Genomic DNA, 24,110 nt, shown 5'->3' with positions numbered 1-24,110 from the left:
ACAAAATAGTCAGGAAGGCAGCTGTCAGCTGTCCAAGCACGCCTGAGGCAGTGGGTCTCCGCACTGCGGTGGCTGCTGTTGCTGAATGAGGATTTGGGTCCTGGGTTAAGTGTCCTGAGGACCTGTTGCAGAGCTCACTGCAGGCTGGGGAGCTGGCGGAGGGAGTCAGCCGTGGCAGATGTCAGTGGTGTCCTCAATGCAAAAGATGGAGACTGGTGTTTTCCTACCCCTGGGAAAGGCTGTAATCCAGCCTTAACAAAAACCCAAGACAAAACAAAGTCTTTTTTTCCCTCTGGAGCAAACTATTCTTTTTTTTGGCTGTGAAAAAACAAAACAAAATACAAAACAAAAAACAATTCTCCATAGTTGGTCTTTGCCATGTCAGTAAGGGTGGTGAAGGGTTGTGTCCCCAGTCCCCCTGTCCCAGTATATGCCTGCTTCACTCTGAGGAGCAATGGAGCATCTACGGAGCTGACTCAGATGTAACACCTCTATAACTCTCCTCCCTGCTTGCTCTGGCAGCTCTCCCCCTGCTTACAGTGAAGCCCTCAAATTGCAGGTTTCCAGGCAAGGAGAAGTCGCATCTGTGCACACACATGCACACCACAAACGCTTCCATACCCACACGGGTGACGTTCAGAGTCTCACTTGTCCAAAACTCAGATTTCTGACCTCCCAGGTCAAGAGGAGCTGCATTGAGAAGGGTATGTCTCCCTTCTGGATTGTTTCTTTTTGATGTTCACGAATACTGTGGGGAGTATTCATGCCGTTGCAGAAGCTTTGTGTCCCTCCCCAGCTCATCTCCAGGTGCGCAATGAATCCTGCTCCTCCTCTTCCTCGTCTTCCTCCCAGCATGGTCCAAATCTGCCTGGATTGGGGTGGTCACTTGGTATGGACGTAACATTGACTCAAATGCATCCCAGCAATACAGGGAAGAAATTCCAGAGGAACGGAGCAAGGAGGGGAGACGCTGATGGCTACAAGATTTTCTCTCCAGGCCCTTTGGAAAATGACTAGCTAATGAAAAATCAAAAATAATAAAAAGAAAAATTAACCCTGCCCGCAACCCCTACTAGAAAATCACCAACTCAGAGAGCTTTCTACATTGGCATGGGCTCTGCTCGGCAGGAGGGGTGCGCAGGCAGTGCAGGGAGAGGTGCGGGATGGCGGAGCACCCGAAGCTGGCTTGTCTCTGGCTCTGTCCTTTCCTTGCTGAGTCCTTGTTGTCAAGACACTGCTGTAGATTCCGAGTCCTCAGTCTCTTCAGGGTTTGTATTTCTCTTTTCTTCTTTCCTTTCCTTTTTTATTTTTTTTTTACTTATTCCTTTCTCTTTCCCTTTTTCTTTTCTTTTCTTTTCTTTTCTTTTCTTTTCTTTTCTTTTCTTTTCTTTTCTTTTCTTTTCTTTTCTTTTCTTTTCTTTTCTTTTCTTTTCTTTTCCTCGTGTTTTTTTTTACTTTCTTCTCTTTTTTTTTTCTTTTTCCTTTCTCCTTTTCCTTGTCCTTTATGTATCTTTTTTTTTCTGTTCCTCTCTTTCTCTTTTTTCTTTTCCTCTCTTTTATTCTTCTTACATGAGATGAAAGGAATCGGAGTCCTGGGACGCAGGGAGGTGCGGAGGGGAGGGTGGGAGGGAGCCTGGGTGGGTGGTGATGGGGTGGAGGGAGGGGATGCAACTTCACTCCACGTTGCTGCTGTCGAATGCGTGACACTGCAGGTCTCCGCTCAGGTAGTCAGTTCCCGGCAGTTTCATTCCATATTTGTCCACACACCAACAGAGCCCACGCTTCCGGCCCCGGGAGGGCTTGCACTGGGGAGAGACACACAAGTGCAGAGATGAGGAGCTTGCCACCATCCTCCACTGCCTCCTTTGTGCTAGGACTGAGGCTCAGCCTTGCGCTTTGCAACTTTTATTTCATCACCTCCATCTCCCAGCCTGGAGCTCTCAATTTCCTTCTACCCCACCAGCTGCTGCAGGATGCTAGACTCAGGCTGGACCATGCTCTGAGCCATCAATAAGGCCACCTCTACACCAACCATGCCTGGAGAGACTTACAGCAATCTCCCCATTAACGCAGTGGAGGAAAAACCTCAATTCTCTCCATCTGGGGTGGTGGCAGAATAAAGCCTCTCTGTTGTGGGGAGCATCCCTGCCTCTGCGGGACTCTCACCTGCTTCCTCTTGTAGAATCCCTTTCGATCACAGTTGGGGAGGTGCACAGCGCGGGGGACCATCCTCTGGCTGCTCTTCAGCTCCTGCAGGGAGTCCTCCATGTGCCTGCGGCAAGGGCCCTGTGAGGGAGGAACGGGATATGTCAGGCAGGGAGCAGCGAATGCCCCCTGGTCCCTCCTACCAGTACTCCCTGCCAGGTGCACAAAGCCCTCCCGCAGTTCCCCCTTCCGTGGGGCAAAGTGTGTGGCACCCACCAGCTCAAACTCTTGCCGGAGCTCGGGGATGACAACGCGGGGATGTGCTGTGTTCTCCGCCATGCCCACAAACTTGGCCAAGGTCAGCTTCTTCCGGCGGTCCTTCTTCAAGGCCTCAGCTTTGAGATCAGAGAGGCGGCCGTGCTTGGGCCTGTAGGCCTTGGGTGGGTAGGTCTCCTCTGTCATCTCTGATGTGGTTGGTTCCTCATGCTCACGGGATTCCCGTTCTGGAAGGAAAGGGATACAGAACTGTCAGGTCTTCAGCAGCTGACAAGGGTTTGCTTGCCCAATCCTGTGCCCAGGGATGCCTTTTTCCAGCTCCTTCCTACAGCCCTGACTTTATCCTAACGTTTGAGACTTGCTATGCGTTTCTTGTGATCCCAAGCTTGGGACAGGAAGGTATCTTCTGGGCATGGAAGAGCTGGGGGGGTCTAGAATGGGATCCTACATGCAAGGCCACCATTGTTCGCAGTGTTTCAGTAGGGAACAACTGGTTAGCTGGATGGTTATCCCTCACCCAGAAAGGACCAGAGGGGACACAAAATGTGGGGGAGAAGCACCTCTTCAGCAGTGGCAGGAGGATTAAGTCATAGACTCACATCTCAGCCTTGCAGATGCAAGAACAAAAGCCAAGGACACCTAAAGATGAGATGACTTCAAAGTCAAGGACTGTCAATTAGCAAAGCTGCCACACTGTTGAATGAGCACATCATCAGTGATGCTGAAGACACTGAGCAGAGTCCTCAGCCTGCAGTGATTCAGGTAAAGCCAGAGGCAATGCTGCATAGTAATGCTGCCTGACCACAGCTATCACTGATGACACCAAGGGCAAGGGAAGAACACATTTAGGCTCTGTCCATGGCCCTGTGCACCCCCTCACATCACCTCAGCATGACCTGCGCTGGATGGATGCAGTCAGAAGCCCTACACGGATATATATAGGAGAGAGCTGATGACAGTCTAAACTTAGCTGACTTGTGACCTTTAGTACAGCCACCAAAGTGAAAAAGGGCTATATCTGGACTAAATCTGAATATGGTTTAAATCTCCTGAGGCTGCTGGTCCCCCAGCCCTTGGTTCTCAGGGGACTGGTGCTGATGCTGCCAGGTTTGTGCTGGGGCCAGCAGGCAGGCATGGGGAAAGCCACTGCAGTAGGATGACAGGCACCTGAGGGGATGAAATAACAAGGCAGACAGCAGCGTCCCTGCACATGTCTGCCCCACCAGGCTGCACAGGAGTGCATGCAACCTGTGGGTGGCCCTGGAGGTAGCCAAGGAAACAGGCCTGTCACTGGGCTCCCACTTTTCCAAACTGGGAAGTTTTCTATGGACGCTTATTTACTAAAGCAGCCTCCTTTTTTCTTCTTCCACAAGAATGGAGGTTGATCAGCATACCAGACTCAGCACCCTCCTAACTACCCAAAGCAACACAAATGACCCCATCTATCATCCTTGGGATTCACGTATATCTCCTGGACATCCTCTTGCCAATTTGCCCCATGACATTCACATGCCCATATTTTTGCCTTGTTGCAGGATTTCAGTCACCCCTCTATTATAAAAGGATGATGGACAGGGGATAGGGGAGAGATTGATTACACTGGGAATGTACAGAGTGCAGCTGAAATGCACACTTTGCCACAAGATGCTGCTGCAATCCAAAGTCTGAAAGGAGCCATGAGACATCCTCAGTGAACAAGCCCTCCCACATCAATGACACATACTGCCACCTCTGTCCCTAGAGCCCCCCAGGCACTGTCTGCTAGGGCATCTCCCTGGGCCGCCCTTTGGTAGCAGGCAACCCTACAATAACACGACAGGCTGCAGCTCATTACCTGTGCAGTAACAAATAAGAGAGGCACGGTTACCTGGCCAGCCCTGAAATAACAAACAAACAGGACACGGCAGCGAGGATTCAGAGGAACAGCACAGAGTGTCCAGTCCCCTGGCTTCGTGGTGCAATGGATGTTTGCAGCAGCTTGCGTCTGCTCATATGGTCAGCAACTTGAGCTTCTGCAAACACCTTGTTCCACTGCTTCCTGCAAGCTGCCAGCAAGCCAGAGCAGGCTGGGAGCCAGGGGCTAATGTGGAGCCCTATTGGCAAGGGCAGATGGGAAGCAGAGGAGCTCTGCGCTCTGCAGAGGGAGCCGAGGGCTGGTGTGCACTGAAAGCTGCCCAGCTCCCACCTGAGACCAGCTCTTCCTGCAGAGCAGAAGCAGCACCTGGACCTTTCAACTCCCTTGGCATCCACAGACAGCCATGGAGGAAACAACAGTACCTGGTTTAGGTCTTTATCCCCCATTGGGAACTCCACAGATCCCTTTTCTCTTCCCTCTGGTGATTTTTAACCTAATTTGCTCCAGCAACAAGGCTGAAGCTCATGCACCTGTCCATCTGTTCCCTAACTGGATACTAACAAGCCAATTTTGACAAACTGAAGGGCAGAGGTCCCTGACATACAAACTCCTGACAAGCTCTGGGCAGATGGTGTGAGACCTTCACGGTGTCAACATGAGGGGATCAGCAGAGTCGGGGCAGCACTGGGTACCCCCAGTCCCTCCCTTGCTCTTCAGCCATCTGATCTGCATCAACCTGCAGCCACCCCATGTCACTGGGAGCATGTCAGCATCTCCAAAGAATCATCTGCCAGCCTATCCTCACTCATTGGCTGGTTCCTCAGCCACCACCTGCCACCCAGGGCAGGTGCATGGCAGGCAGCATTGACACTGCCACGTGTCTGCTCCCAAGGAGATGCCGGTGGGTGGAACACCCAGTTTCTCTGAAGGAGCACTAATCGCATCTGTTTGATACTCAGGAAGGAGACAGGAGTTTCTCCTCCCTTGCTGTCACCATCTGGCCTGATGTGTGGCTTTTCCACCTTGCCAACCTGGTTGTTGGGTCATGGGCACGCTGTGTGCAGAGGCACACAGTTTCAGCTCAGCAGGCAGTAGGAGATGGGTGGGTCTCACCACTGACATCTTTTCTCCACATTCCTCAGGAGGTCACTTCTCAGCAGATGTCCCAGGCTCAATGGCCACCCTGAAGCAGTGACGTGGCTGAGGATACTGGCCTGCAGGTAGGACTCCAGCTGCAGCCATCTCAAGGGGATGGTGACCCTATGGCCAAGACCGTGGCAGAACTCAACTCAGAGCCATCTCATGATTTTGTTTCTGGTCCTGGTGCTATGGTGGACATGGAGGAACCAAGGAAAGAACGGAGAGCAGCTGGAGCCTGCACAGCTCCATCATGGGTCAGGTCAGCAGAAGAGCTGTGTTGCTGATGACCTAATTTGTGCAGGTTCCCCACAGCCCTGGGAGTAGGAAGGTACCCTTAACTGAGTGTGGGCTGTCCCAACCCAAGGGGCTGAAGGTGTAGCATCAGGGCCAACCAGAATAAGTTCTCTATCAGTCCTTTATTCCAGGAACTATTTCCACCCTTCCAGTGTAAAAGGGGCAAAGAGCAGCAAAATACTGGTCACAGGGAAGCCACAAATTCCTTCTGCTGTCCTTGACAGCCACCCCAGCACAGACAGTGCACCTCCTCACACCCGGCCCCAAACCAACCCCACTACTCTCATGCTCCAGAGGTTTGGACACACGTGAAGCCCACACAGTGTGTGTGTGTGCACGTGGGTGTGTGAGAATGCTGTCTCCCTGCCCCTTCGCATTGCAGAGCTGAGCAGGAAGTGTTTTCCAAATGACTGGGAGGCTTGAATTTTCATAACAAATTTCCATTGGTTTCTGGCAGGAAGGTAGGAAAAGTACCTATTGACTGCTGCTGCTAATGATCCGTGCTCATTACATCCACAGACCGCTGCTAGGGAACTTGCTGTTCTGTTCAAAAACTGGAAAAAAAGCCACGCGTGCCTAAGAAGTACAGGCACAACTATTGCCTCCAGTCTTGCTCAACAGCCTACTTGATTACTATCACGATTGTTACTATTTACAGCATGAGCACACTATTTAAGTAGGAAGGTGCTACAGGAAGACATAACGGGGATCTTAGTTAAACTTCAGCATGAGAACAACAACATTTCTCCATCCTCTCCATCCTTTCTTGCTGCTGCTTCTGGCTGGGTAGTATAAAGCAGTTTCCCTCGGCTGCTTGTGGCTGGGAGGAGGGTAACACTAGTGCCGCCCTTGAAAGAAGCATCAGCACTTGCAGATCGTGTAAAAGATGCACCGGTTTTTCTTTAGATTGGGTTTTATGCAGGAATTATGGGCTCAGGTCTCTGGCTGGTAATAACTCACTTTGTGCATTTCTCCTATTTGTCCCTACTCCTGACTCACACAAAAAACTGGGATGGGCAGGCAAGTTTCTCCCCAGCCTGCACTTGCATCTGTGACCATGAGAGGAAAATAAAAGTCCCTCCTTCAGCATACAGGGACAGTGTTTGTAGTCCCAATGGGCAGGCAGGGATGGGACGCAGAGCAGGACAGTCAGCTCATCTTGCGCCCTTTGGCAGAGAGCACAACCGAGAGAAGCATTCCTGAGTTCCTCAGAGGCCATAGGGACCAGCTCATTCACGGCCCTAACAAAGAAAAGCTCATTTACATTCCCATAGCAGGCACAGCTCACGGCGTGGCGATGAATGACCCCCAGCCCTGCCTAGATGAGCACAGAGCCGGCTCCGGCACCATGCCCAGGGCTGGGGTCACTGTCACGGACCACCGCCCGGTGAAGTCAGGCAGTGATGTCAGGTGGCCGCGGCAGCCATCCAGCCGAGGAGGAGGAGCAGGCAGGGCCAGGGATGCAGGCTGCAGCCAGTCCCTCCACTAGCCCGGGGCGTTGGCTGCAGGAGAGCCAGCTGCAACGCGCCTTGGACTTTTGACGAACTTTTGTGCTTTTGTGGGGATTCAGTTTTGGGTCGGCGTGGGAGTATGCTGGTGATGCTTGAAGGCGATGAGAGACTGGGAGGAGGCACCACACACCGAGAAGGGCTGGAAAACAGCAGCCTGGCTTGGAAAGGACAACCTCTGCCGATGGCCATCCCACCTCCTCTGAGTCCACAAAATGTGCAACAGGCATTTACAACAGACCTGGCACAGAGGCTTCTGGATGGCTAAATGCCACGTCTAGGTCACTGTGGGGATGCTGCACCCTCCAAACTGCAACCAGCTCCATCATTTGGCTAAGGTACTGATTTTAGGGTGGAACACCACATTTCTAGAGGCTCCGGTCTCTCCTCCTGTGACTCCAGTGGTCTGACTTCAGCTGAAGTTAAGAAAGGTAAATCCCATCACCACTTCAGTATGGGTCTATCTGCAGCTTGTGATGCAGCTCTCATGGAAGGCTGTGCCAAACTGTTTTACAAACACAGGTGCACTGTTAAGAAAACCCAGACTCTTTTTTCCTTCACTGGGAATTAGCCACAGAGCTGCCAAAATAAGCAAATTTTCTTTGTGACTTGCTGACTGATCCAAGTAAGTCTTTAGTAGTCAAAACACTGTGAAGTACCCTCAAAAAATCCATTGTGGCCCACCATGCCCAGTCCATTACTAAGGATATAAGACCAGAGTTCAAAAGCATCCACAGATGCTTTTGGAAAAGAGCTCTGGGGTACCTTGGTGCCTCAAGTCCTTATGACAGTGTGGAGAATGTCTCCAGGACCTTGCTTTCTTGTGCCACAGAGACAGTGTTTAAGAGAAGTTATGGCTTGGTGGGACCAAGCTCAAGCAAGGGATGGAAAAGCAGCCAGACGGCTAAAAGTACTCAAGCCTAGGTTAAGACTTATCTCATTTTATTAAGCTGAGACCCAGCAGGATGCTCAGGAATACCTGAAGAGCCTTGGAGACAGATGGCAAAGGGATGTACTACGCTGGGGCTTTTTTCTCTCGAGGTATTGCTTAGACTTTGCTGAAATAACCTGGAAGACCAGCTCTTTTCTCAGGAGATTAATGTCTCAGCAGAAACCTGTGGATGCAGATTCTGCTGCATCAGCCAGGGCTCACCTGCAGAGCGTGAATATCAGGTGCTTGGGCTGCCCCCAGGTTCACACAGGATTCATGGGAAAGGGAGATCATTGTCCTGATGACCTTGGTGTCCTCACACAAAGCTGGATGGAGGAGAAATGCAGCTCAGCATGTGGGAAGGAGCTCTCAAGGGAACCAACTCATGTTTAGGTCTGCTGTGGAAGCACAGGGCCTATCTGTAGGAATGAATCTCCGGGTCAGCACTAGTTCTCTGCACTGCCAGCAAACGCCAAGGAGGTGGGAGAGGTAAAGTTGTGGCAGCTAGAAGCATAAAGGAGGATTGGCGCAGTTGTGTGCCAAATGATACTTCCCTGAGCTGCCTTTCCTTGCTGCAGCCACAAAGTAAAACTCCCTGGGAGCAACTCTCCAGAACAAGCAGAAAAGCAGGTTTAGATATGGGTAGCTCCACGGCAACACTTCCTTTCCTACGTGTGCTAGCTGTTAGTTCAGCAGGCTCCAAGCATCCACACTGAGCTGAAGGAGCCGGGCTTAGGTATCAGCTGGTCAGCTGCACAGTTTCTGATCCTGGGATGCAGAAGCAATGACTGGGGCTCACCAAGAGGCAGTGTCTTTGATTTGGCTCTTTCTCTCCAGAGAGCTCTCAAATCTGACTGAGGTCAGTTCTCAACACAGGCTTGAGAGCTTGCAATATGCATAGGAGGCATACGAAGTTTGGGGTGAGGGCTTGTGGTCAACAGACAGTGTGACCAAATTTGCCATTCACAGTGGCAATCCAGTCATTTCTGGTAAGGTGGAACCTAAAATATCCAACAAGTAAACAGGTTAGGAAACTTTCCAGTCTCTTTCTTTTAAAAAATGAACAAATGTACATCTATCTCAGTTAAGTGATGATGATGTGCACCATCTTGAAAATTGCAGGCACTCTGCTTCTAGATAGCTGCTTGTATAAGCCTGACATTTCCTGAACAAAGTTATGTGCCAGGGAACTGAACTGGCAGGTGGAGAGGAAGGAAGTATTTCAGGATCAGATTTACATCAAAAAGATCCTGTAGCTGATGCACTGATGATAGGAAGATAAAACACATTTCCTTCACATCATCTGGAATCTGCAGATGTTTCCCATTTCGTACGCTGAAGCTGCAGAAGAAGCTGAGAGATGAACTGAAGACTGATCCAGAGAAATTTAAATAAACCATCTTGCAATACCATAGTGACCAAGATATACTTTTTCTTCCTGGAAAGGATGAAATCACTGAGTCTTTCTTAGTCTTGTATGCTTTCCAACAAATCCACCCTAGTGGCAGATTCCATTGGTTGAAATAAAGGTAATGAAAAAGATACCACACTGCCAAGGAGCTAAGAGCAGAAAGGAGTGAAGAAGGAAAACTCTGGAAAGAAGATTGCATGACTGTCTCTCTGTAACTGATGGTAAAAATGAGGAAAATCTGGAGGGGCTCCTGACAAACATCATTCAATTGTTTACTGACAGTTTCTCCAAGGGGCTTAGCTGTGGCAAAAAAGAAAGGAAATCCCTTCATGGAAAACAAAAGTGCTTTCACATCTTCTGAATGAAAACAAAAGGGACTGAATTGCTCATCTGGCTACCAGCTGAGATGACCTGAAAAGCAACTGCTGTTGGGGTTTTCTTACAACCCATTACACTTCCTTCATAAGGAAGAGAAAGCCAAACCTGTCCTCTCCCTCTACAAGGAGGTGAAAGTGTGTTAGGTGGAATCTGGAGATGCACCTGTTCCAGGTACTACATGAGAACCGCTCAAACCCCACAAATATTTCACACGTGCAGCTATGACTGCAACATCCCACTGAGCCTGGATAAATTTCTAGGACTTCAGCCTGACATTCATTGCTCTGCCTTAAACCAGATGGAAAAGATCTGTGAGATCATCCATTGCTCATCTCTGTGTCAGCACCAGATGACACATCATCACATGGACCGTCCGACCTGACTTTTATGAGCTTGAGTGATGAGATTTCCACCTCTGCCCTCAGGCCTCCCTTCTGCTTCCTCAGTGGCTCCTTCTGTCAGAAAGCCGGGCTGGGAAGGCCTTGACATTATTTCATCTCTCTATCCACCTAAGCAGTACCACAAAACAGTACCAGAAGTTTGATGTTCACACTGACAACATTGCTGTATGGGAACTGCCGAATCATGGCCTGAACCACTGATTGGTCACCTGAGGTGAGCACTGAGTCAGCCATGGGGGCACAGGTGGAGGTGATATACCTGTGTGATTGGAAGGGGTGGAGCCTGGCTCCAACTCTCCCAACCCCCATTTAAGGGCTGACCACCACCAGGAAAGGATCTCTTCTTAGAGATCCCTCCTATGTGGAGTTCCCTGCAAGCCTTGATATCCTGAAGGTGAGCCATCTTCTCTTTTGTATTATTTGTGTACTATACCTATAGACCTACTCAAAATATACCATCATCTATACTATTTCTTTGTGAAGTACCATCCTTGGGAGTTATTTACCCCACAATCGCTAAGAAAAAACATGCTCAAGCTTGATCTGAACTGCTGCTCCTACTCCTCCTTGCCATCTCTCTGCACTGAATTGTGGTGTAAACTGTCTGGTTTCTTTTGGTCCATCAGTATGTAAAGATGCTTTTCCATGTTAGAAAAACATTGATTTCCTCAATGCAGCAAAGTGTGCAGGCCTCCATTTTGGGGTCTGAAACTCAGATCACTCTAACAGGTTTTGAGTCTTTCCAGAACGAATTCCCTGTTGCACTTTGCTGTTTGTTTCTTTTTTTTTCTCACGACTTCAAGCCTCCCTGGCTGTTATAAAATAAAAGAACTGAAATACCAAAATGGCTATGAAATGATGCAGTAAAAATTCCCCCTTCTACTATTTATTCAGGAAAGCAGGAGTCACAAATGAAAGGGAATATTACAGCCACATGCAAGTCTATTGTGATTGCTACATGGTTATGAGATTTCCTAATAAAACTCTTTTTCTTTTCACAACTTTTCCTGCATCTCTTTTAAATTAAAAAGTGAAAGTCAGGTTCCATCACCATTCATTGGCTTAATTACTATGGTTTCATCATTAGTTGATGCATAACACCTGATTTCTTTTCATTATTCTTGCTTAAGGTCTGTAGATTCAATTATCTTTGGAGGGCAACTTTCATCTGAATTTGGAAAAAAATATACAGTTTTCTTAAAAAAAAAAAAAAAATCTGACTATTGGTCAACTTTGCCCCCACTCTTACATTTAAGATACATTCCTTCTCTTGTTTAGCTGGAGGATTGTTTCCTTAAATGTCTGTCAGGATTACCTTCTCCCCCTTAAATAGCAACCAGATATCTCCATCCACGTAACAATTATCTCAATCAGTGAACCAGCTGTGTCCACCCAACAAGCAAACAAACCAAACAGCCCTCAAGGCAGGCAGCTTTTAAATGCTTTCCAATCCTACAACAGCATCTCTAGGTTTTTCTCTTCAGTCTTTCGAGGACTGAGGTGGCTGGCTTCCACAGTGCCTATGTTGCTCTGGTTCTCAGACACAGGGAAAAAGGTACACAGCATCTTATAGGGCCAAACCTTGCTTGGGAGTGATGTGCAGCCAGTGGAGCTTGGGTCTTGCTGCAGATGTAGCTTGAGGTAGGTGTGGCCCTCCAACCAGAAGCTGGTGGCTATGTGACATGGACTGATGGGCAGTTTGCACACTCATCCTGGAAGCATCATAAGCAGACAGCAGATCCACCAGAATGTGCTGAGAAATGGCTTCCTTGAGAGCAAACTTGCCTACATCAAACTGAGAGTCCTAAATTTCTGCAAACATGTTATCCTGGCTCCTGCTAGGATTAACTATGAGCAGGTGAATTGACATAAACACTAAGGGGTCCCCTTAGATCACTACCATCAAAGAGCCACTTCAAAAACAACATCTTGCTGAGAGTTGCCTTGGCTACACAGCTGAAGGAATAGAAAGAGAGCATTTGGTGGGAGAGCAGTGGGAAGAGGACGGGGATTTCACTCCTTTCTCATCAGATGTGGTGTGACTCTTCCCAGATAGGATGACACAGAGTGTGACCTGTGCCTGGCAATCTCCAGGGGCATCCCTGGGGTCTGGGAGCATGAGCACATCTGCTTGTCGTCTTTTCTCAATTCAGGTTTTGTTTCCCAAAGGCCATGTTGCTACCCTGACAAAGAGAAGCTTGCAGAGTCTCAGCACCAGTCACCTGCATGTGTCCTGCAGCCCCTGGCATGGGGCAGGAGATAGATGGACAGTCAGACAGAAGTCAGCAAGCCACAGCCTGTCCCAGACCTTCACTGGGCTATCTCCAGTTACTCAGGCTGTCGGAGTACTTAAGACAGACTTATTCCCTCCAGGAAATACAGCCCACAACCAAACATGGCATGTGAGCTCAGATCCATGCAGCTGGCATGGAGAACTATCTTGCCTCTCTCCCCTTACCTCCTGTTGATCTGCTCACCTGCTGCATCTCATCTCTCAGTCCTCGGTGGGAGGATGGGGTAGGCTGCTCTGTGTGTCAGTATCTGATCCTTCTGGCCAAACACCCATGTTCTAGTCATTAAGCAGAACCACGTAAGAGAGATTTATGCGTGCTTCCAGAAAACCATTCTGCCCCCAGAGACAAAAATGCTGCGTGTGTGTTTGCACACATTAAATGTTTGTTGCAGGCGTGTGTGGGTGTGTGAACATGGGTACATGTGTGTGTATGTTCACATGCATATCTTCCTTGTGCATAATAACTCTGCTGCTCAGCAGCCCACGTTGAGGGGCAGGTGTGCTCAAACTGAATTCCCCTTTCATTTATGTCTGACCTTGAATTAGCACTACTAACTGCTTGGGAAAAAAAAAAGAAAAAAAAAATACAGGCAAGATTTGCCATGCCACGGGCCATTTTATCTGCCCTGAGTTAGTGCAGGTGAAAAACAAGTTACAACATTTCTCTGCAACTTGTCCTCTGCTCCCGGCTTTCCCAGTTTGGGTGAGGAGCACTAGGAACCTCCACTGCCATAACGACTTGATGCGGAGCCGCTCAGTGCAGCGAGCAGAGCTCACAGTGGACGTTAGGAGGAAGCAGAGCACCGTGCTCTGCAAGCAAGCACAGCCGACTCACTGCCTCTCCTCCTCCCCGCTGCACCGACATGCGTGTGCCAAACGTGTGCCGGGCACGGGATGCTGGTACGCGAGCACTGACGGCAGGAGGCACACTGCCTGCCTCCAGCATCCCTCCTAGCTGCGGAGGCTCCCATGTAAGGCCAGCCCCAGCACTGCAGGCAGTGGTACAGCTCCGGGCGGGCTCGCTGGGAGCCGGTCCAGGCTGACAGCCGTGCGCGGGAGCTTGGAGCCGCTCCATCACTCGCGCACGCACGCACGCACAGAGCCACGTCTCTGCTCCGGTGAACTTTGCTGGCACCAGGCAGGAATTTCGTTTGGATCAGCTACTTAATATCCTTGCTCCTTCCTTAGAAACCAGGCTGCCGAAAAGTCTCTAGCCAAGGCTCCTCCTTTCCTGTTTGAACCACCCCACCTCTCCCACCCCCATGCATACACACCGCAGAAACCCAGATTTCTTGCTGGCACCTGATGGATTTCACCTTTTCTTTTTGCTTTTAAACATATTGCTATTGTCGTTGAAACTTCAGATGAGAAGAAAAATGGGGTTCTTCCTGTTTTGGACAGGAGGTTTTGCAGGCCTGTTGTGTAGCTTTTGCCTTGACAGCTCAGAAGCTGCTTTGCACAAAGGACCCTGTGCTTGGCACTGCACCCCAATCCCATAGCTGCTGCCCTCCCCAAAACCCTGTGTCCACATCCTGCATCGCCAAACCAAGGGAGGGGGAAGAGAAACGGGGTGGGGAACGTGTGGGCCTGGGTGAGGGACTGCACCCAATGCAAGCTGCAGGAAACCTGGGCTCTGCAGCCCTCCTCCTGCTTCCAGCTGACGCAGCAAAGACAATTTTCTTAGCGCTCTTAATCTGTCCCCCCCCCCCCCCCCCCCTTCCCCTCCTGGTTATCATTGGCTCACGGTTTCGTGGGGAAACTTGCCAAGTCTTGCTTGCTTTCTAGAAAGAGAAGGAACGGCGGAGGAGAAGGAAATATTTGACAACCTTTGTTTTTCCACCAGCCCGTTTGGGGGCGGCAGGCTGTGCTCGGTGCCCCGTGCTCCCGGCGCTCTGCCTGACCTTGCTGTGTCAGCAGGAGGAAGTCTGGCGGGAGCACAGGGCAGCGGAATGGAAAGACGCGGTGAGTTTCAAACAAAACCTAAACCAACAGAGCAAACCCAGAATCCTGAAGCTTGTGCCATAAATGAAGCTCATTCATGGTTCTTCTTTTCTCTTTTTTTTTTTTTTTTTTTTTTTTACCAGGAACGTCAATTACAGCACAGCAGTGGTGTTTGCCTTTTGGTAAAGGACAGTGTCTGGCTGCTGTGCCAGCCAGGACTACAGGGACTGTCCTGTCACTACCTACACATCAGCCTACTTAAAACAAGCATTACCAAAGTCCTTTAATCCTACATTTGCTTTCATTTCCGACCCATTTGCCAGCCAGCAACACATCCTGCATAGCGTTTCTCAGCACCGCTATGCCCAGCTCACAGAAGAGGAAACTGAGGCACAGTGCCCGGGAGCATCCTGTCCCCACGCAAAACATCTGCTCAGCAGCAGAGCCAAGCCCAGCCTCCAGCCCTGTGCTCCTGCACTGTTCTCCTTGTGCCTCCACCTCGGCTATAAGGAGGAAAGCATCTGTGATTTTCAGCTCAGACAACGTGAGCGCAGAAATAGATAGAAAGGCAGGCAGATCTTGTCCTCACCACTGTCCCATAGTTCATTTTGCAGAGCGTTCATTCTTTCTCAGCAGTTCACAGCTCAGGGCCAATTTTGGTCACTGATAGATGGGAGGGCCTGGCCAGCTCCCCCAGCACACAGTCCCTGCGCTGCTGGCCAAACTGGCTGGGGCCAGAGGGTTCAAGTCAAACTTCATTTCTTTCCTTGCCCCGTTGCTTAGGAACACCCCTATGAAAATATACTTTGTTCTCACACACTACCAGCTGAATGCCAAGAGAGTTTTTCCTTCTCCCATCCTCAGGAATTTCTGATTTATTTTTCATTTATTTATTTTTATTTTTGGCAAAGCTGGGGAGAAACCTGCTGCTCTGCCTCCTGCAAGGCCTCCCCTACTGGGGCTCAACCAAAACCCATTGAAATGAGCCCCTTGTGGCACTCAGGGAGTACAGACTGAAAACTCAGGTGATCCAGCAGCGGTTTTGCAACAGACATACACTCTATTGCCTTCCTTGCTCCTTCCAAGGGTGCTCCCTCTGCAAGCTAACCCAAAGCAGCAATGTTACCAGGGTACCAGGCACAGTCTGCATACAGAACACCTGCTAAAGGACCAGATTCCTTGGACAGGTGGAACAAAAGGTGGTTCATGCAAGAAACCAAGAGACAAAGCTTTGCTGGGTGCTTCAGACCGCACGGGGCACCCCGGCTATGGGTGCAAAGCTCAGATCTGCTCTTACTGCAGGGCTCACTGTCCCAAATACACTGCCTCCCAGACTCACAGCCGAGGTAAATAAACATGGCAGGTGACACGATGTGGGATGCTCTGCATAGCTCATCCGGGAGCGGGTTCTGCACTGCCTCCTGTGCTCCTGGATAGGAAAGGGGCTCCTGGCTTCCTGCTCTGCTCCCCATATACCCCGTGGCTCTTGCTCCATCCAGGTCCCCTGCAGAAGGCTGAGCTCAGCTTTAGGTCAGTTTTAGGGGAGGATGGACACTTTTCGTCATTTGGAGTGGGGAAGGTGATATGTCAGTGTATATACACACACACAGAAATTGTGTTTGCTCTGAAGGATGGCGCAGAACAGCACAAGTAGCAGTAAGGAAAAGATGCTAAAAGCATTGAGATTTATTAGGTGCTGGAAAGGAGAAGTGGACTCTCATTGTGCTGGCACGAGCACGAACTTGCTAACAAGCAAATAGGAAGTTTTCCTGGACCAAAAAGAAGTGGGAGGCTTGTTTCTGTTTTTTTTTTTTTTTTTTTTTTTTTTTTGCCAAGTGGCTTCCTGGGTCTCTTTGGCACTTCCCTGCCCCCTCTCCCCCCCCACACACACGTACACAGTGCCATGGCAGAAATACAGAAGTGTTGTGTAGTGGGAACCAACCCTGAAGTAGCCACAAATCCAGCAATGGGAGTGCAGTGAGCACCCGAGTGAAGCAGCACTTGTGTTCGTGCTTTTGTCACGTGCAAGGTGCAAGCATTTCAGCTTGGCTTTGTGCTGGTGCTACCACGCCAGCCTTCATACTTGCGTTTAATGTGTTCTTTCTGGCTGTTAGCTACACTGTCATTCTTTTTTGCATTTGGATTCCCTGTTCATAATGCACCTGCTCTTTTCACCTCCCAGTGCTAAAGCCCTTTGCCCAACGAAGACGTCCAGCAGCAGGCAGCCAGGAGCAGGCTGCAGCAAGGGGAAAGAGGGAGGCTGAGTGCCAAAGCGGGAGGATTTGGGGGATGCAAGGAGTGCCTTGCCCAGAAGGATCCCTGGGAGCTCAAGCTGCAGAGCCCCAGAGCAAGGTGGAGAGAAAGGGGGTCGGGGAGAAGACAAGGATGGACATGAAGGAGAGGTGGAAAGGATGCAGCTGGGAAGTGGGAGAAGAAAACTCTCCTATGGATGGGTCAACCCGGAGGCGATGGAAGGGGGGGATGTGGAATGATGCAACAGGAGATTCAGTCAGGGCATGGATGGGAAGGATGGGAAAAGTGGCACAAAGGCATGGAAGGGCAGCTGAAGGGATGGAAAAACAGCTGGGGGAGGGGGGCGGAAGAGCAGTTGGAATGATGGGAAAGTAGCAGGGAAAGTGGTAAAGCAATAGGGGGATGGCAAAACAGCCAGGGGAAGTGGTAGTTTTCCAGCTGGAAAGCTGGAAGGCAGCCGATGGAGGAGTGGGAAAAGGAAGGATGGGGAAATAGCTGGAAGGATGGAAGAGCTGCCAGGGCATGTGAGAAAGAGAGGGAGAAGTGAGGCGGAAAGATGGCAAAGCGGCTGGAAGGATGGCAAAGCAGCTGGTGGTGGTGGCGGCGGTGGAGGGGGATGGAAGAGCGGCCAGAAAGAACACGGTGGCGAGGGGGAAAGGAAAGCAGTTGGGGATGGAAAGAGGGCAAGACAGCAAATAGCTGGAAAGGTGGAAAAGCGAGCGGCGGGCATGTGAGAGCACCTGGAACGCTGGAATATGCAGCCGGAAGGATGGGAAAGCAGCCGGCGGGGGCAGGGAAGAGCAAGCGGAGGGAGGGAGTGGAAAAGCGAGCGGAAAGCTGGAAAGGGAGCAGCCGGGAGGGCGGAAAAGCAAAGCGGGAGAGTGCGGAAGCGCTCCCGGAAGAGGGAAAAGCAGGCGGGGATGGAGGGGAGGGGGGCAGCGGGAGGATGGGCGCGGAGGGGAGCGGCTGTTCGGCCGCGGGGCACTCACCGGCCTTGGCTTGCTCGCGGTAGCTCTTCTCGCTGAGGCAGACGGCGGTGCCGTGGAGCAGGGCGTGCAGCGGCTTCTCCTCGCCCTGGCGGGGCAGGCAGCGGAGCCCTCGGGCGCAGCGCTCGGTGTAGACGCCGCAGGGCTGCCCGGCGGGCAGGGCGCAGGTGAGGCAGCAGCCGCAGCCCGGCTCCTTCACCAGCTCGCAGCCCAGCGGCGGCGGAGGGCACAGCGACAGAGCTTTGGCGTCGCACGGTTCGCACTGAACGAAGGAACCCAGGCACCGCGAGAGCCCCGGGCAGGCGCCCAGCAGCACCAGGAGCCGCAGCAGCATCGCGGCGGGGGGATGGATGCTGCGGGACGGGGCGCGGGGCTGCCGCCGGCGGGGGCGGAGGACGTTTGCTTCCCGCTTGGCCCCTCCGGGAGGGGGGGAGGAAAAAAATAATAATAAAAAAGAAAATTGGAGAATTTAAAAAGGGGGGTGGGGGGAGGGGGCGGAAAGCGCAGCCCCTGCTTACGGGCACCCCAGGCTGAGGGTTATTCTCGGGGTGCGAGAGCCTCCCGCTTTTCTTTTGGCTGTGGGAGAGGGTCTAGGTTTGCTTTGGGTCTTTTTCTTTCTTTTTTCGCCTGGAAATGGGGAACTGCACGGCGATCCGCGGGAGCGCAGAAAGAGAAAGGGAGGGGAGGAGGAGGGAAAGGGAGAGAAGGCTGCACGGGGAGCTGCAGCCTACAGGTTGCAGGGGTTGGGGAGTGGGATGGGACCGCACACACACACACGTACACACGCACCCAAAGGGATGGGAGGAGGCAGGTTGGGAAGGGAGCAAAGTTCCTTGAAACCCAGCGTCCTGCTCTTATGGCATCAAAGCAGTGAAGAGGGGGGTAAAAAAAAATAAGAAAAAGAAAAAGGCGCAGGAGAAGGAAGAGGGGATGCAAAGCTCCCCTTCCCTCCCCCTTCTTCTGCAGGAGGAGAAGTCTCTCCCGACGCAGCGAGCTGCTGGGAAGCGTGGTATGAAGCAAAGTGGTGTTTCGATCGGCTCTGTTCAACCCTCTCGCTTTCCTCTTCCAAGGTTTGAAAAAGAAAAAAAAAAAAAAGTGGAGAAAGAAAAAGCCCCCCAAAATGGCAAAAAAAAAAAAAAAAAAAAAAAAAAGAAAGAAAGAAAAAAAAAAGAAAAAGGAAAAAAAAGAAGTTTTCTGCAAAATTGGAGTGTTTGGTTGGAAAGTCTGCAGAGGAGCGGTAAAAAACGGGGAGAAAGAGGGAAGAAAAAAAAAAGGAAAAAAAAATCCACTTTGTAGATCTCCCAACACTTTTCCCCTGGAGAAGTTTCTAAAGAGACTGAATACTGCAGAACAGGCTGTCTTTTAAATAGACTGCCCCTGGCTGCCTGCCAGCCCCTAGCTGCAATTTGAGATCCCAATGACACCTCAGCTTGACTGGGTGCCAGCAGCCAGGGCCCTATCAGTGCACACTCGAGCCGGTGGGGGTGGGGTGCGCAGCTTCTGACTTCTGGGCTTCAAACCCCGGGCAGTGATCAAGGATAATATTATGAGGAGAGACAAGGGGAGGAGGAGGGGGAAGGGGAAGGCGAGGATGGGGAGAGGAGAGGCAGGGGGAAAAAAATAGTTGGGATCTGCACGGTTTTAAATATATATATGTATATTTAAATATATAGATATATAAAAGAAGAAAAAAATGGTTGCAATTGGGTTGCAGGGCATCTGGGTGGGAGAGCTGCGAGTTTAGGGAGGTAGGGGGGACATTGCATCTGCAGGGCTTGCTGGTGAGACAGGGACCCTTGTGCCCTACCCAGGACCCTCAGAAAGGAGGGGGGGGAGGGGGAACCCTACGCACCCCTCTGCTCTGAAGGTGAGCGTGGCAGGGAGATGGCTGGATGTGTGCCAGGGAGCTGCTCTCACCCACCCTGCTCCTGCTCTGTGAGTGCAGCATACCCAGCTCTCCCCTTCTGCCTCTGTAATCCTGAGCGAGGGGTAAAAACTCAGAGAGGTTGTACAGGCTGTGCCCCCCATGCCCCTAGGCAACAAGGGTTAACATGGCCGGACAGCAAGCAGGAGGGAGGGCTAGGCTGCTTGTAAGAACTGTGCTAGATTACTCTCTGGAAAAGTTAGCTGTTGCTTAGGGCATGCCAGAAAACAAGGGGAATTTTGCCATTCAAAGTCCAATTTGCACGTTTTAGCTCATTCTTCTTCTGCCTTTTGCCCTGCACCAAGTGTAGGGGGAGAAGAAAAAAGAAGAAAGAAAGCACTTTGCAGTGCTCATCCTCTGTACTGGACAGCTTGGGGTTTGCTGCCTTTTGTTCCACCGCTGCATTCCTCAGAGTTACAGCTCTCCGGGCCCTGGTCCTTCGCACTTGCCTCCCTCGGTGCTCGTTCATTGCTAAGAGCGGGGAAGCTGGAAGCACGGTGAAGGGAATCTCCAAAATTGTATTGTGCAGCCCCGTGGCCAGCCCAGGCAGATGTGCACAGGGATGTTACACCTGGAGCTGCAGCAGGACGGCTGGGTGAGTGCTGGGAGATTGCTCACCAGTGCAGGCACAGGGCTGTCTACCAGGGAGTGCGGGAAATAAAAAGGGATCAGGCGATTCTGGGTGAGGTTTCTGTGCATTTTAAATCAACCTCAGCCCCCCCATCCTTCCCCCCCCCCCCCCCCACTTCTGCTCACGCACACACTCCTCCAAAGCCTTATATTCCGCAGGTTTCTTTTTAGATCAGTCAGCTATGCAGCTGCATTGCACGGATTTTGCCACTAGAATGCACCCTTATCTATGGTAAGAGGACGGAGAGCTGCTTAAAAGCGTTAACTCTTTCTTCACCAAAATTTCCCTGCTGAAGACTTTTTTTGCGCATTTCAGGTGTTCCTTGTTCGACCTCCTTCCTACCCCATGTGGGCTCCATAGTAAAGAGCGGCTCCCTCGTGTCCTTTTTTTCAACTCCTCTTTTTGAAAAGGAAAGGCATATTTCTGAGCTGTTCCCCTTTTCTTTGAATCAGCAGGTTTTCCAGAGCTTTTATTTGATAATGCTCAAATCTCTGCTCGGATCGTAGCTAACTGCTGCAACATAGGTGCCCCTAAGGTATGAAAATCAACCCCCTGGGATTTCATCTAGAAGCATTTTTAAATGGTTTTTCCAGTTGATACTTATAATTTTACAGCATTTTGCTATTTATTAATTGCATCCTGCTGCTGAGTTTTATGGAGATCTGTTACTGATCAGTCAGACATGCCTTGCAGGACATAGCACTGGGCAGAGAGAGCACTCTTCACCTGGAAATCTGAAAGCACTTTGCAACAGGGCTTAGGATGGGGGAGAACTGTATTTCCTTCTTCTCTCCTCTACTCTGTAAGAAAGAGTGCATCCTAAATAATATCTAGTATGGAGACAGCATGAGTATTGGGAGGGGTGGTGGGGAGGTTTCACTTGCAATACAACCTGTGAGACGCAGTGTGGTGAGGCATGTAGGGAGCTGCTTCCATCCAGCCCAGCTGCAAGCCCTGGCACAGGAGGCTTGGGCACGGCTGGATAGCTGCAGGGCAGGGATCCTGCGAGGCAGCCCTAGGGAAGCTGCCCTAATTTTAGTCTGTCCGGGAGCATTCTCCTGGGCTTTCCAGGTGGTGTGAGGTTGTTTCGAGGGCATCTTAGCTTCCCTCCTACACTGAGCTGCAAGACTGCGTTGGGACTTTCATCCATGAAAGCACACCTGGAAGTGGTGTCAGATTCTCAAACCAAAATATGGCAAAGTTTTAGTCATGAGATGTGCCCTGATGACAGGTTTTCTGCCAGATTATGAAAATGGCCTCAACCACAAGGATCCTACCACTGAGCCCAGCAGTTGGGATGAAGCTGCAGATGAACACTTGGTACATGCTGTCTGCACTCCTCCCTTTTTGGCATTTTTTTTTTATTTTTGGCATTTTTGCTGATGCTAAAAAAAAAAAGTTAACAACAAAACCGACAAGAAAAACCACCCTACTACCCTGGAAAAAAAGCAGTGAGGAGGCAACAAACAGTTGTTTAGGAGCCATAGGAGAGCCTGTAGCTAGCAAAGTTCTCATTGCTCCTGGCTAGTTCTCTTCCAAGAGTTGTCACAATAATGCTTTATCAGACATGCTTTCTTATTTTGAGAGAATGAAGACGAAGAAAACCTTAAGTTTCTATTAGCAGCTTTTAATACACTTCATTGCTATAGGCTTCATGTGTTACATATGGCTCCTAGCTGCAGAAAAAAAAAAAAAAAAAAAAAAAAAGGAGTTATTTAGAAAGCAGTTACTATTCTTTGTATCACAGATACATCACAACTCATTATGACATTCTTGGTAATGCTCAAAAGCATTGGTGTTCCTGGGCATGATAAAGAGGATGAAACATATGTTTTAATGAGTTTGGGCTAATCTTTGTGTTTTGGGGGCGCTTAGAACATCAAACGAGTTGAGGAAGATTAAGACCTGAATCACAGATACATGGCTGAGATATTTTTTCTTCTCCCTCCAGAACCACTGTCCAGTTTGTGTAGATTGTGTCAGGAGAATAGGAGAATGGGGTTCTGGGGGGTTTGTTTGTTTGTTTGTTTTTTCTCATGCACAAGTATTAAAAAATACCAACAGGTTGCGAAATTGAATGCCTCAAGCATCATTATGAAAAGAGCCAATATTTCATCTTTGGAGTAATCCCAGAGGGCACAATGACAAGTGACAAAATTGGAACTGATGGGGCAAGCCTGAGCAAGAAGCACAGAAAGATAAGACAGGCAACAGCAGGCGGTACAGATACCAAAGCGCTGCTTCACTTTGCACGGAGGCTGGGTTGAGAGTCAGGAGTAAAATCTGATTCCTCCCCACAAAATTTGTCCTTCCCTTGAATGGTGCCTTCCTCCCCAAGAGTTGCTGGCAGCTTCCCACTGGGAGCCTTTTCCAGCAGCCTGCGCTGAGCAGTGCTGTAGTAGAGCTAGTGAGGGCTAGGTGGCATACTGGATACATTGGAGAGTCACCTCCAAGGACTTCCTTCCATATCCAGCAAGGGCTAGGCTGAAGGAAATTATCTCTTTGCAGGCAGCTTTCTGTGTCATTAAAAAAACAAAGCAACCGATGCTTCCAGTGAAGACAGCATCAGTGTTTTGCTTTTTAACATGCCTCATGGGGGTATCAATTTTAAACCTCATGTAGGAATTGGAGTCTCCCTCACCAGATCAGTGCCTGGGTGTTCTGCGGGGCTGGGTTGGCTCTGTTTCACATTACCAGGACTTGGCTGCCAACATTTCCAGAGGTGATGGTGGCTGGGGTGCCTCTGTCTCCGCATTGCCCACATGTCCCACCCTGTGAGGTGTGAGGGACATCAGCTTTGGGGCCTTTTTGTAAGGACTAGAGCTCAGAGTCTGTAATGGATGTTGCTCAGGGGGCAGATTCCTCTTGCCTGAGCACAGACAGTTTCTTTTGCTAGGGGGGAAAGACAAATGTTTCATCATGAGTAGAGGTTCCCTTTTGTGTCTTTGCAGCCTTCATGGCTGGTGCAGCAAGCAGAGGCCTGTAAGGCCTGAGCAGGTCCCTTAGCATGGCCGAGCATCTCCCCTCCTCCCAGTATGCTTGGGATATCAGGGAAGCACAGCTCAGCTCTGGGGAGGAGCATGGCCTTCATCCAGAGGCTCTGGAGGGCTCAGGAGGAATTGCAAAAGCAGCTTTAGTTCCCCCTCACAGGGCTGGTGAGGCTCCTGTGTTGCAGAGGGGCTTGGCTGCATCCACACTGCCGCTGCTGGAGGTGGTTGGAGACCTCACTGAGCTGCTCAGTGAGCTCAAAATGTCCCCATGATTTGCTAGCTTTTTACCTCCACCTTCCCCCGCTCCATGTTGCCCACATTATTTTTTTGTTATTAATTGTTTTAGATTCAGACAATGCCTCTCCTTTGGCCCCAGGCAGGCGCACTGGCTGAATCACTAAAACACTTTAACACACATCTGCTGAGGCAGCAAAAATCAGTATCTCTCATCCTCTCCCTTTTTTTTTTTTTCCTTTCTTTTTCTTTTTTTTTTTTTTCTCCAGCACCACAGTCAAAAGGTGACTGAGGCACAAAGTAGGACTGGAGTTGGCTGACAAGGAAAAGTGCTCCCAGCTGAAGGGCAGAAAACACCTGCATCTAATAAAAACAAACGAGAAACTTCATCAATAACCAGAAGAAAAAATGGCATAAATAAAAGGAGAAGTACAAATTCAGATGGTCTCTGGGAAACTTGAACAAATACCCCAGCCTGCTGTTTTCTGGAGGTATTGTCTAATTATTTACCTTGTGGTG

At 50.2% G+C, this 24,110-nt stretch overlaps 1 protein-coding gene across 1 annotated transcript; it reads right to left on the bottom strand.

Annotated features, from left to right (window-relative positions):
* Positions 1-1,456: 1,456 nt before the first annotated feature.
* On the bottom strand, positions 1,457-18,918 carry IGFBP5 (insulin like growth factor binding protein 5). The gene is made up of 4 exons (XM_065750472.1): positions 17,816-18,918; positions 2,422-2,648; positions 2,167-2,286; positions 1,457-1,805 (listed from the first exon to the last, which is right to left on the bottom strand). Exons 1-4 carry the CDS (start codon positions 18,144-18,146, stop codon positions 1,674-1,676), a joined length of 810 nt encoding a protein of 269 aa, XP_065606544.1. The 5' UTR covers positions 18,147-18,918; the 3' UTR covers positions 1,457-1,673.
* Between the last annotated feature and the right edge of the window lie 5,192 nt (positions 18,919-24,110).

This window comes from Cyrtonyx montezumae, unplaced genomic scaffold (genome assembly GCF_038088225.1).
Source record: "Cyrtonyx montezumae isolate F1298 unplaced genomic scaffold, pur_monq_1.0 scaffold_7, whole genome shotgun sequence".
NCBI classification, from domain to species: Eukaryota; Metazoa; Chordata; class Aves; order Galliformes; family Odontophoridae; genus Cyrtonyx; species Cyrtonyx montezumae.
The sequence above is the reverse complement of the archived record's forward strand: the minus strand, read 5'-3'. Positions and strand labels throughout refer to the sequence as shown.